At 42.8% G+C, this 18,278-nt stretch overlaps 1 protein-coding gene across 1 annotated transcript in view; it reads left to right on the top strand.

Moving 5' to 3' along the window:
- Positions 1 to 1,301: 1,301 nt before the first annotated feature.
- The window catches only part of ghrhra (growth hormone releasing hormone receptor a), a 139,069-nt gene continuing 122,092 nt past the window's right edge, over positions 1,302 to 18,278 (top strand). Inside the window, exons 1-2 of the mRNA XM_072440332.1 lie at positions 1,302 to 1,437; positions 1,796 to 1,904. Of these exons, the coding sequence (XP_072296433.1) occupies positions 1,363 to 1,437; positions 1,796 to 1,904 (184 nt within the window). The 5' untranslated portion in view covers positions 1,302 to 1,362. The remainder of the gene's footprint in view (positions 1,438 to 1,795; positions 1,905 to 18,278) is intronic.

Genomic DNA, 18,278 nt, shown 5'->3' with positions numbered 1-18,278 from the left:
GGGGACGAGGCACCTTCAGCGTCTTGTCAGTCCTGAAGCTGGGGCCCCTGACCTGTGGGCCAGTGGAGCCAGTGGATCTGTCCGCTCCACTTAGGATGTTTCCAACCGCCGACCTTTAGATTAGAGAGTGAGCACCAACTGAGCTGCTGCCCAAAAATATAGCCCGATTTCAGGGGTGACTCGCACCGCTCCGGAAACACTGTTCATTGAAGGACACCAAATTGTCCCAACGAGATTTGAGCCCACCTTCGTCACAAATGGCCTCAAGGTTCAGACAAAATGGAATCAGTCCACGCATGTTTAAACAGGTTAAAACAATAAGATTTATATTAAAAACAAGCACGATGAGAGAGAAGGGGCATGTGCAGTTTGGAGAGACGTGATGCACCACACAGCACAAAGCCTTGGCGGGGGTCGTCACACTTGACAGTCATAATGAGCCTTTTTAACGCTCTTAATTAACAACAATATTTACATTTGATTCAGATTGGACCAGAGTGGATTGGTCCTCTCAGTGGTGGATGTGAATGGACTCAAGATTGAGCGAGTGAGAGAGAGAGAGAGAGAGAGAGAGGGGGGGGTGAGTTTCTGTATGTTTGTGTGTGAGAGATAGATAGAGAGAAAGAGAGAGAGATAGGGGTCGTCACAGAGAGAGAGAGAGAGAGAGAGAGAGAGAGAGATGGGTCGTCAAAGAGGAAGAAAGAAAGAGAGAGAAGGGGTATCACAGAGAGAGACGGAGGAGAGAGAGAGGTCGTCACAGAGCGAGAGAGCGAGACAGAGAGAGAGACAGACAGAGAGACAGAGAGAGAGAGACAGACAGAGAGACAGAGAGAGAGACAGAGAGAGAGAGAGAGAGAGAGACAGACAGAGAGACAGAGAGAGAGAGACATACAGAGAGACAGAGAGAGAGAGAGAGAGAGAGAGAGAGAGACAGAGAGAGAGAGAGACAGAGAGAGAGACAGAGAGAGAGAGAGAGAGAGAGACAGAGAGAGAGAGAGACAGAGAGAGAGACAGAGAGAGAGAGAGACAGAGAGAGAGAGAGACAGAGAGAGAGACAGAGAGAGAGAGAGAGAGAGAGAGACAGAGAGAGAGAGAGACAGAGAGAGACAGAGACAGAGAGAGAGCGAGAGAGAGAGAGAGAGAGAGAGGAGGAGGTGACATGAAGTTTGCTGCTCACAGAAGACACACACAGAGGCGCGCGCTCATCTATTTCTGGCAGAAAGAGTGAAGCTTCACACGCGGCGGAGCCGGAGCAGAGTCGGTCCCAGAACGTTCCCTGAACTCAGAGGAACCAAAAAAACAACAACTGGATTTTACGCACGCGTCATTTCGTTGTGAGGCATCCGGTCCCGTTAGAAGAAGATGGGAATCGAAAAGAAAAGCAAGGGAAAATGCTTATTCTTCATCCTATATTTCCACCTGTGCTTTGGACTCATGGTACGTGCGCGTCAGTGTTTTACAGTGAATGTGTTTGGAAAAGTTACAAAATCAGGGCATTTTGATTTGGGACTTTGCTTGTTCTGCTCCTACAAAGATTCCCGACCTGCTTCACCGCGATCTTGTCGGGACCGCACAAGATGAGAAACGCGTATTTAAGTGTCTCAATTTGGGACAATCTGATACTTCCAGTCTTATATTAGCCAGAGTAAAACATGACTCAGTGACACATCGAAGTTGGTCATCTCTACGAACACGTTCTGGACATTGCGCCTTTTTACGCACGGAATGCTTGGAACTTTTGTTTGTTGCACAGTTTCACATCTAACACACTTTGTTTGTGGGGATTGTTCTGCAGGTGGAGGCGATCCATCCGGCCTGCGCGATCTTCTCACAGCATCTGAGGGCGTGGGAGCTCTGCAACGACACGAGGAGGAGCGAGATCCAGAACCGGAGCCAGCAAAGCGGTGAGTGCGTGACGGACGCTGGGGCCGCTGCGTGACGGGGCGCACACGCACACCGAGACGCACACGCACACCGAGACGCACACGCACACCGAGAAGCACACGCACACACCGAGGCGCACACGCACACCGAGACGCACACGCACACCGAGAAGCACACGCACACACCGAGGCGCACACGCACACCGAGACGCACACCGAGACGCACACGCACACCGAGGCGCACACGCACACCGAGGCGCACACCGAGACGCACACGCACACTGAGGCGCACACGCACACCGAGGCGCACACCGAGACGCACACGCACACTGAGGCGCACACTGAGGCGCACACGCACACTGAGGCGCACACCGAGACGCACACCGAGACGCACACGCACACTGAGGCGCACACGCACACTGAGGCGCACACTGAGGCGCACACGCACACTGAGGCGCACACGCACACCGAGGCGCACACGCACACCGAGGCGCACACGCACACTGAGGCGCACACTGAGGCGCACACGCACACCGAGGCGCACACGCACACTCCGCACGCAACACTTACCTGGGCATCGCTGGGTCACGTATGACAAATGGATCGGACTTTTTATGCATTTCAATTAACCGCAAAAGACCTTTAGATGAATAATGTTACGAGGTTTATTATGGCCGTTTTTAATTACGATGACCTTGATAAATAAGTGAAGTGTTAGCGCATCCTCGTAATTGTGTGCGTAATTTGAAGGAATCCCCTACAATTACATCATGACTTAAGCATTTTGGCTATTTAATTATTCATAATGAGCAATGCGCGCTCATGCCCAATCTCATGCATTCATTTGACTGTTTATTTTATGACATTTAGTCCTATCTTCATCTGGTTTATAACAATCCCCTAATGATATGTTTTTACAATAGCATGTGGTCATCTAAACTCCCCTGTCAGTCTTTGTAAATGTTGAAAAAATACTGGCCCCCAAAATAGAGCTATATCGACCACATATTTTCATTAGTTGACTATTATTTATTATACAAGGATAATAAGAAGGCATTTGGAGTTCTGCAGGATGTTTGGGAGTGACTGTAGTTTAATCTCGATTTTTAGCTTTTGAAAATGCGGTTTACCAGTCATTTCTTTGTCAACATTGCCGTTTTTGAGATACTAATAATTTTGAGGGTTTTGCCAGAGCCACGCCCCAATTTTAGTGGATTAACCGATGCACAGTTGATCAAGAATTTCTCACTTACCTAATTATATACATACATACATAAAACTATTCTCTCATCGTTGTATTCTTGTTTGTTTACCTGTTCCGCCTCATGTTGTTGTGCCCTTGAGCAATTACACACTTGACCAATCTTGCCTGTGTACAAATGTGGTGTGTGCGTGACTGTTGGTTTGACGGGGCTGTGGGCAAGTCATTTACCACTGCAGAGTGTGGAAAGTGAATGAATAATGCATGGGAATGTAAAATGGCTTTGAGTATCTGGAAAAGCACCAAAAAAATGCATTATTATTATTATTATTATTATTAGGCCCGAGCGCCACAAGCTGGCGAGAGGCCTATTAATCTCGTAAGGCCGTGCGAAGCACGGCTGCGAAAGTGCGCACGTAGTGCGCACGAAATCGAGCGGGAAGCGCTCGCCCACTTCCAAACACTCACTAACGCACTCCTCCACTCATGCACGCCCCGTGCATACTAATTAGTTGTAGGAAAATGGAACATTACCGTTGTAAACGGGCGAAGCCCGTGCAAAAGTTCGCACTAAACGAGCACTTTACATTGGGATGACGACCGCGAAGCGGTCGTCATCCCCATATAAAGCACTCATTTGCGCTAAGTAGCTCACGAATACGTTCCCCATCTCTTGCATGTTCCGTGCATATAAGCATGTAATGCAAAAATTGAACATTATTACTGTATAGAGGGCCAAAAACACAAAGTGGGCGGAGCCCACTCAAAATTATCGAAAGTACCCGTCAGTGACCAGGGACCCACACCATGAGGTAGGAAAGCGCGAGCGCTTTCCGAAAATGTATAGTTTATGATATTTGAAAAATGGGAAACATTGTTTTCGCATCGGAATATTATTCTTTCTTTCTTTCTTTCTTTCTTTCTTCTTCTTCTCGGGACCAACCCCCCTATTTTTCACCCAGTGAACATTGACGAAAAGTCACAAAAATTTGCACACCTCTAAAAATCGTGCCTCTCTACATTCTGGCTATTTCCCTTTTCTAAAATAAAAAAAATTGGCGCGTCAGCGCCACCAAATGTACCAAAAATGCATTGAGAGATGGGAAATGACCCAAAAAAAATCTGATCGTAGAATCATGAAATTTGGCGCAGAGGTAGATGGTGACAAGAGAAGTAAAAAATATTATTACGGCAACGCCGTCCCCCGAACCAAATGTCGGCCATATTGCTTCAAAAATGGCTAAACATGACTTCGGAGTTTTTCCAAACGTCGTACTTTTACGAACTCCTCCCAGGGCGTTGGCCCTAAAAAGCTGAAATTTGGTGAAAATGCTACTGAGGAGTGGGACATCAAAAGTTATCCAAATTACATTGATACCTCTCACGGTCTCTGTGCGGCGAAGCCGCAAACTGTAACTAAAATTTCAGAAATCTCCCATATTTAAAATTTCTGCCGTTTGCGCAGATAAAGTCCGAATTGCGTCAAATTAGAATCAGTTGTTAAACTCTTTGCCCTAAACCTACTTGAAGTGAAATAAATTCATTTGGCGCCACAGCGCCCCCTACAGATTTTATATGGAGGTTAAATGTTTAGTTTTGCGAAATTATATGAAATTTGACACACAACTCAATTTTAGCATCCCCATCAAAAAAGTCAATGAGACCCATGTCATAATTGTTATGGCGTTGCCGTAACGATGACCGAAACCTCCCATGTTATTCCAATGGGGCCAGAACATGTTTACACTTTAGACTTTCACAAACTCCTCCCAGGGCGTCAGCCCTATTAACCTGAAATTTGGTGAGACTCATCTTCAGGACCATCAAAAGTTATCCACATTTTCATTCAAAGAGTCACGGTGTCTGTGCGGCAAAGCCGCACATTTTGCCAAGAATTCAAAATAAAATTGCTTTTTGATGGTAAAACAAAGGGGAGAACATGTGACAGCGTCACAGATTCAGCAGTAGGCGTGATAAAAGGACAATTGGGGCGCGTTAGCGCCCCCTCCTCTTGCGGCGTGGCGGCGGTGTGGCGGCGGCGTGGCGAGGGCCGATCATTGCCGCTTGCGGCTATATTTATTATTATTATTTAACGTTTAGTTGCAATTGCAAAATAATTGGTCAGATTTGGGTCATTTTAACACACGCAGCAGTTGGGCCGGTCAGGAAGATGAGCAAAGTGACACTTGGAGGGAGGTTCATGTTATAACTTTATAGAGCTGGAGCAAAGGTGAGAATTACATGGTTAAAGTTGTCTTTTAACTGTCAAAATGCAGATGTTTTGATCTGGTTTGTGTTTCTCTGCATTGCTGGTTTATCCACAAGAAAGAGAAACTGTCAAAGGTTAAATGTTTTGTTGGGGCTGCAATTAAGGAATATTTTTCTAATTTAGTGATGTTTCTAGATTGATGCATTTGTTGTTTAAAATGCAAAATGCCTGTTAAGATCTGTTGTAATGTTGACCCTTATAAAGCTAAGTTGACACAGAGGACGTCATGATTTACAGACGAAATATGTCTTTGTTCAAAATCACTAAATGTACATGATGTGTTTTGGAAGTAATTCTTTCCATGTCACGGTTTGGAGCCTGTGTGTAGTCCAGATAACAATTATTCAATGACTAAATTAGCTGACAATTATCTCTATATAATTCAGTTTGTCAGTGAGGTGAAATATTAGGACACAAGAATTATGTGAAGATGATGTAGCACATTTTCCTATTTAACTGTTTATGTTTAATGAATTAATGCATTTATTGAAATGGATCAACTTAGAATAAAAACAATATCTTATGGATGAACATGAAATGATGAAATGGAAAAAGGTGACATTAAATATTGAAATAGTGTCAACATTTGATTTCTTTCAGTGTATTAAACAGAGTGTAGCATTAATCAAACACACAGGCTTAATTGTTGTTGACTTTACGCCACAAGATGAATGCAGCTAAAAACTCAAACACAAAACCACAATGTTCAGCGTGTGTATTTTCTGCTTGGTGTTTGACTGATACAACGTCACTGTGATTTTTCCATTTTAAAATAAGCTGTACCCTTCCCTCTAAAGTGACGTTCACTACATTCACAACAGGCTCGTTATTAAAGGTGCACTATGTTATTTTTGGATTGTCATTCCACCAGGCCAACATCCGAGGAGATTTTTCATTTGATTTAAAAAAGACAAAAACAAACCGGTGTAGCTAGTGGTGCTTGGCATATCTATCCCATTTAGTTTTTGTCAAATATTTCCATTTTTAAATTGCAGTGTGAATGCCAAAGAGTTTGTTCAGTCTGAGTGTATTCCAAATGTATCCATCATTGTTTCCATTGTTGAGGTTTTACGTCCCAGATACGTGGTTTTAAAGTACTATTTTCTGCACTGTTAGACGCACTGGATTATAAGGCGCACTGTCAATAAATGGTGTATTTTCGAACATTTTTCATATATAAGGCGCACCCGACTATAAGGCACATTAAGCAAAACGTGTACCACACAAAATCACTTCAGGTCAGTGAACACAACCAGAATGAATCCATATATAAATCGCACTGGATTATAAGACGCACTTTTTTTGAGAAAGTTAAGGCTTTTAATTGTGCCTTATAGTGCGTAGAATACGGTAAAGATGGATAGCAATGTTAAAGATAATTTGCAGTGCTTTGTAAATCTCTATAGAATATTCCTGATCAGTCGGACAGTCGCAGAATAAATTGTAATCGTGCCACAGTTTCTCCAGCATCTAGTATTTCTCTGAATATAATATATAAATATAGCCGCAAGCGGCAATGATCGGCCCTCGCCACGTCGTAACGCGCCCCAATTGTCCTTTTATTACGCCTACTGCTGAATCTGTGACGCTGTCACATCTTCTCCCCTTTGTTTTACCATCAAAAAGCTATTTTATTTTGAATTCTTGGCAAAATGTGCGGCTTTGCCGCACAGACACCGTGACTCTTTGAATGAAAATGTGGATAACTTTTGATGGTCCACCCCTGAAGATGAGTCTCACCAAATTTCAGGTTATTAGGGCTGACGCCCTGGGAGGAGTTTGTGAAAGTCTAAAGTGTAAACATGTTCTGGCGATTTCCCCATTGGAATAACATGAAAGGTTTCGGTCATCGTTACGGCAACGCCATAACAATTATGACATGGGTCTCATTGACTTTTTTGATGGGGATGCTAAAATTGAGTTGTGTGTCAAATTTCATATAATTTCGCAAAACTAAACATTTAACCTCCATATAAAATCTGTAGGGGGCGCTGTGGCGCCAAATGAATTTATTTCACTTCAAGTAGGTTTAGGGCAAAGAGTTTAACAACTGATTCTAATTTGACGCAATTCGGACTTTATCTGCGCAAACGGCAGAAATTTTAAATATGGGAGATTTCTGAAATTCTAGCTACAGTTTGCGGCTTCGCCGCACAGAGACCGTGACAGGTATCAATGTAATTTGGATAACTTTTGATGTCCCACTCCTCAGTAGCATTTTCACCAAATTTCAGCTTTTTAGGGCCAACACCCTGGGAGGAGTTCGTAAAAGTACGACGTTTGGAAAAACTCCGAAGTCATGTTTAGCCATTTTTGAAGCAATATGGCCGACATTTGGTTGGGCGGACGGCGTTGCCGTAATAATATTTTTTACTTCTCTTGTCACCATCTACCTCTGCGCCAAATTTCATGATTCTACGATCAGATTTTTTTTGGGTCATTTCCCATCTCTCAATGCATTTTTGGTACATTTGGGGGCGCTGACGCGCCAATTCTTTTTATTTTAGAAAAGGGAAATAGCCAGAATGTAGAGAGGCACGATTTTTAGAGGTGTGAACATTTTTGTGACTTTTCGTCAATGTTCACTGGGTGAAAAATAGGGGGGTTGGTCCCGAGAAGAAGAAGAAGAAAGAATATTAAAGCCGCAAGCGGCATCCAACGGCCCTCGCGGGCCGCCGGCCTTCCGACTCTGCGCTTTTGACTTGATAAAGATGGCGCCCTTATTGTGTGTTGAATAAAAAAAGAACTTGACAGACGGCGACACATTGGACATGGCCAATCCAGTGCAAATGAACACAAGTGTCAGTCAAATTTGCTGCGCCGCCGCACAGAGACCGTAGCACTTGGAATAAAAATATGGATAACTTTTGATGCCCCGCTTGTGTAGATGATTTTTCCCAAAGTAAAGCTTGATCGAGCTATTGCCCACGGAGGAGTTTGTTAAAGTGTGAAGCGTAAATGTGAACATTTCAAGGATTTGGCGTTTTTCCCATTTGTGACAGTATATTTGCAGCTCCACGGCACAGAGACCGTACCACTTAAAATCAAAATATGGATAACTTTTGATGCCCCGTTTGTGTAGATGATTTTCCCCAAATATGAGCTTGATCGGGCAATCGGCCTAGGAGGAGTTCGTTAAAGTGTGAAGCGTAAAAATGTGGTGATTTTAGAGATTTCGCTGTTTTCCCATTTCTGACATATATTTGCGGGTCCGCCACACAGAGACCGTAGCACTTAGAATCAAAATATGGATAAGTTTTGATGCCCCGCTTGTGTAGATGATATTCTCCAAATATGAACTTGATCGGACAATCGCCCTAGGAGGAGTTCGTTAAAGTGTGAAGCGTAAAAATGTGGTGATTTGAGCGATTCTACGATTTTCCCATAAGGATAACATGGGATGTTTCTGTCAACGCTACGGTTACGCCGTACAAAATATGACTTTGGCTCTCATACTTTTATGATCAGGATGGCAAATTAGAATTTTGTTCAAAATATCATGTCATTTGGAAAAACTCTATTGTTTATAGGCCACTCTGAAGGCCAAATAGTCAGAATTCTGGGAAACGTTTGCGGCTCCGTCGCACAGAGACCGTAAAAGCTATCCTTAAAATTTGGATAACTTTAGATGCCCCACTTGTCTAGAGGACGTACACCGATTTTGAGGTCGGTGGGCAAAACGCACTAGGAGAACTTTGTTAAAGTGTAATACATAAAAATGTGGATATTCGAGAGATTTAGCGGTTTTCCCATAGGGATAACATGGGAGGTTTATGTCATCGCTACGACTACGCCGTAAAAATTAAGGCATTTGTCTGATTGGCTTTTTTGATCGCGACGCCAAAATAGAATTTTGGGTAAAGTTTAGAAAATTTTGGTAAAACTAATTTTTGACCTTCAATGTTAATTTAAAGGTCACTCTGTAGGGGGCGCTATCGCGCCCATTTCAATTTTGTCATCATAAACTGGTCCAAACTAGAAAGTTGAACAACTGAATCAAATTTGGTCCTAATCGGACTTGTTTTGATCAAATGGGAACAATTTTTAGATCTGCAATATCCCAAAATAAGTTGTCCAACTTTGCGGCTGCGCCGCACACAGACCGTAAAAGGTATCTCAAAAAATTGAATAACTTTAGATGCCCCACTTGTCCAGAGGACGTCAGCCGATTTTGAAGTCGGTGGGCAAAACGCCCTAGGAGGAGTTCGTCAAAGTTTGACGTGAACAAAATGGCTAACACAGCGTGTTTTCATTTTCAAAGGAAGATGGCGGGCATAGGGTAATTCTGGGGGCGTGGCCACAATAATATTTGTTTTTTGTCCTCACAAGAGGAATGCGTGTTCCGAATTTCGTAGCTCTACGACAAAGTTGACCTCCGGGCGTCTCCCATAGGCGCAATGTATTTTGACTTTTGTCGGTGGCGCTGTCGCGCCATTTTTTAACGAAAAAAAAAATGGCCCAGAAAAAACAAAATTTTTCGCCGATTTTGAATTTTGGGTAAAGTTTGGTGAGTTTTTGAGCATGTTCAGGGGGTCAAATTAGAGCTCAAAAAGCAGAAGAACAAGAAAAATTAAAGCCGCAAGCGGCATCCAACGGCCCTCGCGGGCCGCCGGCCTTCCGACTCTGCTCTCTGCATTTTACAGAGATGGCGCTAACGCAATTGTCTAAGAACTAAGACAGCGACACATTGGACATGTACAATGCTGTGCTTAACCAGTGCAAATGAACACAAATGTCGGTCAAATGTGCAGCTCCAGCGCACAGAGACCGTGACACTTGGAATAAAAATATGGATAACTTTTGATGCTCCGCTTGTGTAGATTATTTTCCCAAATATGAGCTTGATCGAGCTATTGCCCACAGAGGAGTTCATTAAAGTGTGAAGCATAAATGTGAACATTTCAAGGATTTGGCGTTTTTCCCATTTGTGACAGTATATTTGCAGCTCCACGGCACAGAGACCGTAGCACTTAAAATCAAAATATGGATAACTTTTGATGCCCCGTTTGTGTAGATGATTTTCCCCAAATATGAGCTTGATCGGGCAATCGCCCTAGGAGGAGTTCGTTAAAGTGTGAAGCGTAAAAATGTGGTGATTTTAGAGATTTCGCTGTTTTCCCATTTCTGACATATATTTGTGGGTCCGCCACACAGAGACCGTAGCACTTAGAATCAAAATATGGATAAGTTTTGATGCCCCGCTTGTGTAGATGATTTTCCCCAAATATGAGCTTGATCGGACAATCGCCCTAGGAGGAGTTTGTTAAAGTGTGAAGTGTAAAAATGTGGTGATTTGAGCGATTCTACGATTTTCCCATAAGGATAACATGGGATGTTTCTGTCAACGCTACGGTTACGCCGTACAAAATATGACTTTGGCTCTCATACTTGTATGATCAGGATGGCAAATTAGAATTTAGTGCAAAATGTCATGTCATTTGGAAAAACTCTATTGTTTATAGGCCACTCTGAAGGCCAAATAGTCAGAATTCTGGGAAACGTTTGCGGCTCCGTCGCACAGAGACCGTAAAAGTTATCCTTAAAATTTGGATAACTTTAGATGCACCACTTGTCTAGAGGACGTACACCGATTTTGAGGTTGGTGGGCAAAACGCACTAGGAGGAGTTCGTTGAAGTGTAAAACATAAAAATGTGGTAATTTGAGAGATTTTGCGGTTTTCCCATAGGGATAACATGGGAGGTTTCTGTCATCGCTACGACTACGCCGTAAAAATTTAGGCATTTTTGTGATTGGCTTTTGTGATCGGGACGGCAAAATAGAATTTTGGGTAAAGTTTAGACAATTTTGGTAAAACTAATTTTTGACCTTCAATGTTAATTTAAAGGTCACTCTGTAGGGGGCGCTATCGCGGCCATTTCAATTTTGTCAGCCTAAACTGGTCCAAACTAGAAAGTTTAACAACTGATTCAAATTTGGTCCTAATCGGACTGGTTTTGATCAAATGGGAGCAATTTTTAGATCTGCAATATTCCAAAATAAGTTGTCCAACTTTGCGGCTGCGCCGCACACAGACCGTTAAAGGTATCTCAAAAAATTGAATAACTTTAGATGCCCCACTTGTCCAGAGGACGTACGCCGATTTTGAAGTCGGTGGGCAAAACGCCCTAGGAGGAGTTCGTCAAAGTTTGACGTGAACAAAATGACTAACACAGCGTATTTTCATTTTCAAAGGAAGATGGCGGCCATAGGGTAAGTCTGGGGGCGTGGCCACAATGATTTTTTTTGTTCGTCCTCACGAGAGGAATGCGTGTCCCGAATTTCGTAGCTTTACGCCAAAGTTGACCTCGGGGCGTCTCCCATAGGCGCAATGTATTTTGACTTTTGTCGGTGGCGCTGTCGCGCCATTTTTTTACGAAAAAAAAAATGGCCCAGAAAAAATCAAATTTTTCGCCGATTCTGAATTTTGGGCAAAGTTTGGTGAGTTTTTGAGCATGTTCAGGGGGTCAAATTAGAGATCAAAAAGCAGAAGAACAAGAAAAATAAAAATAATAATATTTTTAGCAAAAACAATATAGCCGTTTCCACTATAACAACAAATTATACATCGTTTGAAAGCTCTAAGCCTTCCCGATGCCGCCATGGGGTGGAATCATCATTACGAGCGCTTACGCGCTTGTCACTCCCTATTCCGTCGGGATGCCCCGCCCACTCCCCATAGACTTCCATTAATTTGAGCAGATACAAGCATGGCCCATGCCTGCGGCATGGATTCTCGCGTACGGGACGATGCCAGGAGGGTTTTTGGAGGAATGCAGCGCTTCGCGCTGCTGTTGTCAACAATTAGTGAATGGGCTACGCCCATTCACTAATTGTTGACTATTTCTGTCATAGCAGGAGTAAGTATGCATGATCCATGCCTTCGGCATGGGCTAGTTCACTGTATTTGCCAGGGGCGACGGGGTACCAAACATGCGGGCTGCGCCCGCATGTTTGGTCAGACAGTTGCAACGCTGCCGAAGGCAGCGTTGCGGGAGCAATAGGCCCTCCGCCCTGCTGGGGCTCGGGCCTAATAATAAAAATAATAATATTTTTAGCAAAAACAATATAGCCGTTTCCACTATAACAACAAATTATACATCGTTTGAAAGCTCTAAGCCTTCCCGATGCCGCCATGGGGTGGAATCATCATTACGAGCGCTTATGCGCTCGTCACTCCCTATTCCGTCGGGATGCCCCGCCCACTCCCCATAGACTTCCATTGATTTGAGCAGATACAAGCATGGCCCATGCCTGCGGCATGGATTCTCGTGTACGGGACGATGCCAGGAGGGTTTTTGGAGGAATGCAGCGCTTTGCGCTGCTGTTGTCAACAATTAGTGAATGGGCTACGCCCATTCACTAATTGTTGACTATTTCTGTCATAGCAGGAGTAAGTATGCATGATCCATGCCTTCGGCATGGGCTAGTTCACTGTACTTGCCAGGGGCGACGGGGTACCAAACATGCGGGCTGCGCCCGCATGTTTGGTCAGACAGTTGCAACGCTGCCTTCGGCAGCGTTGCGGGAGCAATAGGCCCTCCGCCCTGCTGGGGCTCGGGCCTAAATATTCCGATGCGAAAACAATGTTTCCCATTTTTCAAATATCATAAACTATACATTTTCGGAAAGCGCTCGCGCTTTCCTACCTCATGGTGTGGGTCCCTGGTCACTGACGGGTACTTTCGTTAATTTTGAGTGGGCTCCGCCCACTTTGTGTTTTTGGCCCTCTATACAGTAATAATGTTCAATTTTTGCATTACATGCTTATATGCACGGAACATGCAAGAGATGGGGAACGTATTCGTGAGCTACTTAGCGCAAATGAGTGCTTTATATGGGGATGACGACCGCTTCGCGGTCGTCATCTCAATGTAAAGTGCTCGTTTAGTGCGCACTTTTGCACGGGCTTTGCCCGTTTACAACGGTAATGTTCCATTTTCCTACTACTAATTAGTATGCACGGGGCGTGCATGAGTGAAGGAGTGCGTTAGTGAGTGTTTGGAAGTGGGCGAGCGCTTCGCGCTCGATTTCGTGCGCACTACATGCGCACTTTCGCAGCCGTGCTTCGCACGGCCTTACGAGGTTAATAGGCCTCTCGCCAGCTTGTGGCGCTCGGGCCTAATAATGAATATTTCTCTGAATATAATCACTTTAACATGGTGTAATAAAATACTGCGACGCATTTTCACAACAGAATTCTTTCTAAACATTAGACTGTGGAGATTTTCAATGTGTTTATTGAGCAATCATTCACCTGTAGTTAAATAAATACAATATAAATGTTTGATGTCTTTCTGTGGAACATTTCAGGCAAAGCAATGACACCTCCATGAAGCCGGTAGCAGACCTTCTACCAGAAAAAAACTACAAAGTGCTCCTTTAACCTAAAGGCCAATCCATTTCCCAAGGGCTTTCACTTTAAATCACTCAAAGCTTCCCTTTCCTCCAAGTAAAGTTTTGTCACGAAACATTTCTGTGATATTTGATGCACTGGAGCCCTGAGCAAATGTTCCAAAATTCAATTCACATCAACGTCAAAACACTGTAGATAAATACATGTTAATCAGATTGACAAAACTAGTCTTATTCTAGCTTCAGGTCAACACAGATTAAATAAATGCAGGAATGTAGCCAAATGTATTATATTTATTCACAGTGAAAGGCTGCCACTTAATTTGCTCTTCGTAGTCGGCTTAAACGAGGCAAATTTTATGGCATTTATAAAAGTTTACTCAGAAATATATTTTAATTGATTTGTTTCATATTCCCGCCCATATGTTCTACTTTGAATTGTTTTATGCTTGGTCATGTGCATAGGCTTAAAAAGGTTGTGTAGGTAATTTTCAAAACAAACAAATGAAATTCTGCTTCTTGCTCCTGTGAAATGCCCCATTATTCAATTGTTTACAATGAACATATTTTTTAAAAAAAAAGCTCATTAAAAATACATTGAAAAAATAATAATCATCTAAAATAATGGGATACAAAATTAAATATGTGTAGGAATAAAATAGTCTTAATTACAAAATATGTTCAGCAAGATCAGAACAACATTGCAAAACTGGCAGTGAAAATACTGTAGATAAAGTGTTGATATGAGTTATTTAAAGTGACTGAGTTATAAAGCATCCATGAGTCCAAAGTTAGAGGAAACGAAACTGTTCTTTTTGCAGGTCCACCTCCCTCATCTCCGTCCGAGATAAACCCGATGAGGGTGGTGTCGTCCGCAAACTTGATCAGTTTTACTGAGTTGTAGCTGGAGGTGCAGCACTTGGTGTTCAGGGAAAAGAGCAGAGGAGAAAGTACACAGCCCTGTGGAGCTCCTGTGCTGATAGTCTGAGTGTCTGAGACATTCTTCCCCAGTCGCACTGCCTCCGATTTTTCAGGAAGTCAGTGCTCCACCTGCAGGTGGAGTTGAGCTGGGAGAGCTTGTCCTGGAGCAGAGCAGGGAGGATGGTGCTGAATGCAGATGCACAAACAGGATCCTGGAGTAGGTTCCTGGGGAGTCCAGAGGCTGGAGGATGAAGTGGAGGACCAGGTGTCGTTCACAGATCTCTGTCGCGTGTTTAAAGCTTTCTGGAGGTGGAAAGTCGTCTGTATGATTCCATAGAAATAGAAGCTTAAAGCATACGAACATTTTCTATGGCTTCGGTTTAATTCCTTTGTATTCTATAGGGAGCATGTATTCTATAGGGAGCATGTATTCTATAGGGAGCATGTATTCTATAGGGAGCATGCATTCTATAGGGAGCATGTATTCTATAGGGAGCATGCATTCTATAGGGAGCATGTATTTAGGGAGCATGTATTTAGGGAGCATGCATTCTATAGGGAGCATGTGTTCTATAGGGAGCATGCATTCTATAGGGAGCATGTATTTAGGGAGCATGTATTTAGGGAGCATGTATTCTATAGGGAGCATGCATTCTATAGGGAGCATGTATTCTATAGGGAGCATGTATTTAGGGAGCATGTATTCTATAGGGAGCATGTATTCTATAGGGAGCATGTATTTAGGGAGCATGTATTCTATAGGGAGCATGTATTCTATAGGGAGCATGTATTCTATAGGGAGCATGTATTTAGGGAGCATGTATTCTATAGGGAGCATGTATTCTATAGGGAGCATGTATTTAGGGAGCATATATTCTATAGGGAGCATGTATTCTATAGGGAGCATGTATTCTATAGGGAGCATGTATTCTATAGGGAGCATGTATTTAGGGAGCATGTATTCTATAGGGAGCATGTATTCTATAGGGAGCATGTATTCTATAGGGAGCATGTATTTAGGGAGCATGTATTCTATAGGGAGCATGTATTCTATAGGGAGCATGTATTCTATAGGGAGCATGTAAAAGACAAAAATACTTCTCAGCAGACACAAATCATAAAAACATATATACATTATATAATGTAGGGGTTGATAAATCATGTGTTGTTTCATTGTATCTGCGCTCAATGTTACACCACCGTTAATCATTTCAATATAATTCCCATTTTGTCCATGTTTTGATCCTGCACATCGTCTTCTCTCCACTGTCCAAAGACATGTCTATTTAAGTCAATGGGTGAATCACGATTGCCTACAGCGAGTGAATGGTTGTCAGTTAATGTGTGTCTCTAATTATCTCTGTGACTAACGAGGAGGGTCAGAAAGAAAATAAATGTTTTCGTAGCATTATTGTGCAATGTTTTTTGTAACTTTCTTTATTCACCACCTCTGTTTTCTTCAGCTCGAAGGGATATTATTAGTAATCTCCTTACATAATTAAACCTTCACACAATAGAAATCCATGTTTTTTTAATACAGAAGCAAAACAATGTGACATTATGCTCGGTTCATTAAGAATAAGCCAGATATACTTTCTGACGACTTTGCTTTCATTGTAATTCCTGCATTATGGCCTCTAGGTGTGCAATAACCTGAACTTGAACACAGTCGCATCTGATTACAATTCACTTTCTTTGTGCCAGTAAAAGTTCAATTTTAGGAAGGTTGTTTTGCATGTTTTTGTTGTCGAGAACAAGTAAGACAATCAGCGTTTGAATTTTTTGGGGGTTACTGTGAGTTCAAGTCGTATAAAACAAGAGATGGCTGACTTGACAATACTATTACACTTATTGTGTGATAAGAAGCGGCTGTGATTGAATCTTCAAAACATGTTTCAATTCAACATCTAAACACAGCTGAATTGAAACATGCTGGATCTTATCTAAAGTCTTAATTTATAACTGACTGTGGCAATTAAGGGCATTTGATGTGGAAAGCTGATCAGTAAAAGCAAATTATTTTCCACATGACCAAACATTAGGTTTATACGGCTGCACAGAAGTCTTTAGTGTTGGATCCCAGTTTAAGGACAAAATACAACGAAGATAAGATAAGAATATAGCCGCAAGCGGCAATGATCGGCCCTCGCCACGCCGCCGCCACGCCGCAAGAGGAGGGGGCGCTAACGCGCCCCAATTGTCCTTTTATTACGCCTACTGCTGAATCTGTGACGCTGTCACATCTTCTCCCCTTTGTTTTACCATCAAAAAGCAATTTTATTTTGAATTCTTGGCAAAATGTGCGGCTTTCACGCACAGACCGTGACTCTTAGAATAAAAATTAGGATAACTTTTGATGGTCCACACCTGAAGATGAGTCTCGACAAATTTCACGTTAATAGGGCTGACGCCCTAGGAGGAGTTGGTGAAAGTATTTATAAGTGTAAGCATGTTCTGGTGATTTCCCCATTGGAATAACATGGGAGGTTTCGATCATCGCTACGGCAAAGCCATAACAATTATGACATGGGTCTCATTTACTTTTTTGATGGGGATGCTAAAATTAAGTTGTGTGTCAAATTTCAGATAATTTCGCAAAACTAAACATTTAACCTCCATATAAAATCTATAGGGGGCGCTGTCGCGCCAAATTAATTAATTTCACTTCAAGTAGGTTTAGGGCAAAGAGTTTAACAACTGATTCTAATTTGATGCAATTCGGACTTTATCTGCGCAAACGGCAGAAATTTTAAATATGGGAGATTTCTGAAATTTTAGTTACAGTTTGCGGCTTCGCCGCACAGAGACCGTGAGAGGTATCAATGTAATTTGGATAACTTTTGATGTCCCACTCCTCAGTAGCATTTTCACCAAATTTCAGCTTTTTAGGGCCAACGCCCTGGGAGGAGTTCGTAAAAGTACGACGTTTGGAAAAACTCCAAAGTCATGTTTAGCCATTTTTGAAGCAATATGGCCGACATTTGGTTCGGGGGACGGCGTTGCCGTAATAATATTTTTTACTTCTCTTGTCACCATCTACCTCTGCGCCAAATTTCATGATTCTACGATCAGATTTTTTTTGGGTCATTTCCCATCTCTCAATGCATTTTTGGTACATTTGGTGGCGCTGACGCGCCAATTTTTTTTATTTTAGAAAAGGGAAATAGCCAGAATGTAGAGAGGCACGATTTTTAGAGGTGTGCAAATTTTTGTGACTTTTCGTCAATGTTCACTGGGTGAAAAATAGGGGGGTTGGTCCCGAGAAGAAGAAGAAGAAGAAGAAAGAAAGAAAGAATAATATTCCGATGCGAAAACAATGTTTCCCATTTTTCAAATATCATAAACTATACATTTTCGGAAAGCGCTCGCGCTTTCCTACCTCATGGTGTGGGTCCCTGGTCACTGACGGGTACTTTCGATAATTTTGAGTGGGCTCCGCCCACTTTGTGTTTTTGGCCCTCTATACAGTAATAATGTTCAATTTTTGCATTACATGCTTATATGCACGGAACATGCAAGAGATGGGGAACGTATTCGTGAGCTACTTAGCGCAAATGAGTGCTTTATATGGGGATGACGACCGCTTCGCGGTCGTCATCCCAATGTAAAGTGCTCGTTTAGTGCGAACTTTTGCACGGGCTTCGCCCGTTT

This window comes from Eucyclogobius newberryi, unplaced genomic scaffold, assembly GCF_026437365.1.
Source record: "Eucyclogobius newberryi isolate DKJ021-1_F unplaced genomic scaffold, fEucNew1.0.hap1 SCAF_12, whole genome shotgun sequence".
Lineage (NCBI taxonomy): Eukaryota > Metazoa > Chordata > Actinopteri > Gobiiformes > Gobiidae > Eucyclogobius > Eucyclogobius newberryi.
The sequence above is the reverse complement of the archived record's forward strand: the minus strand, read 5'-3'. Positions and strand labels throughout refer to the sequence as shown.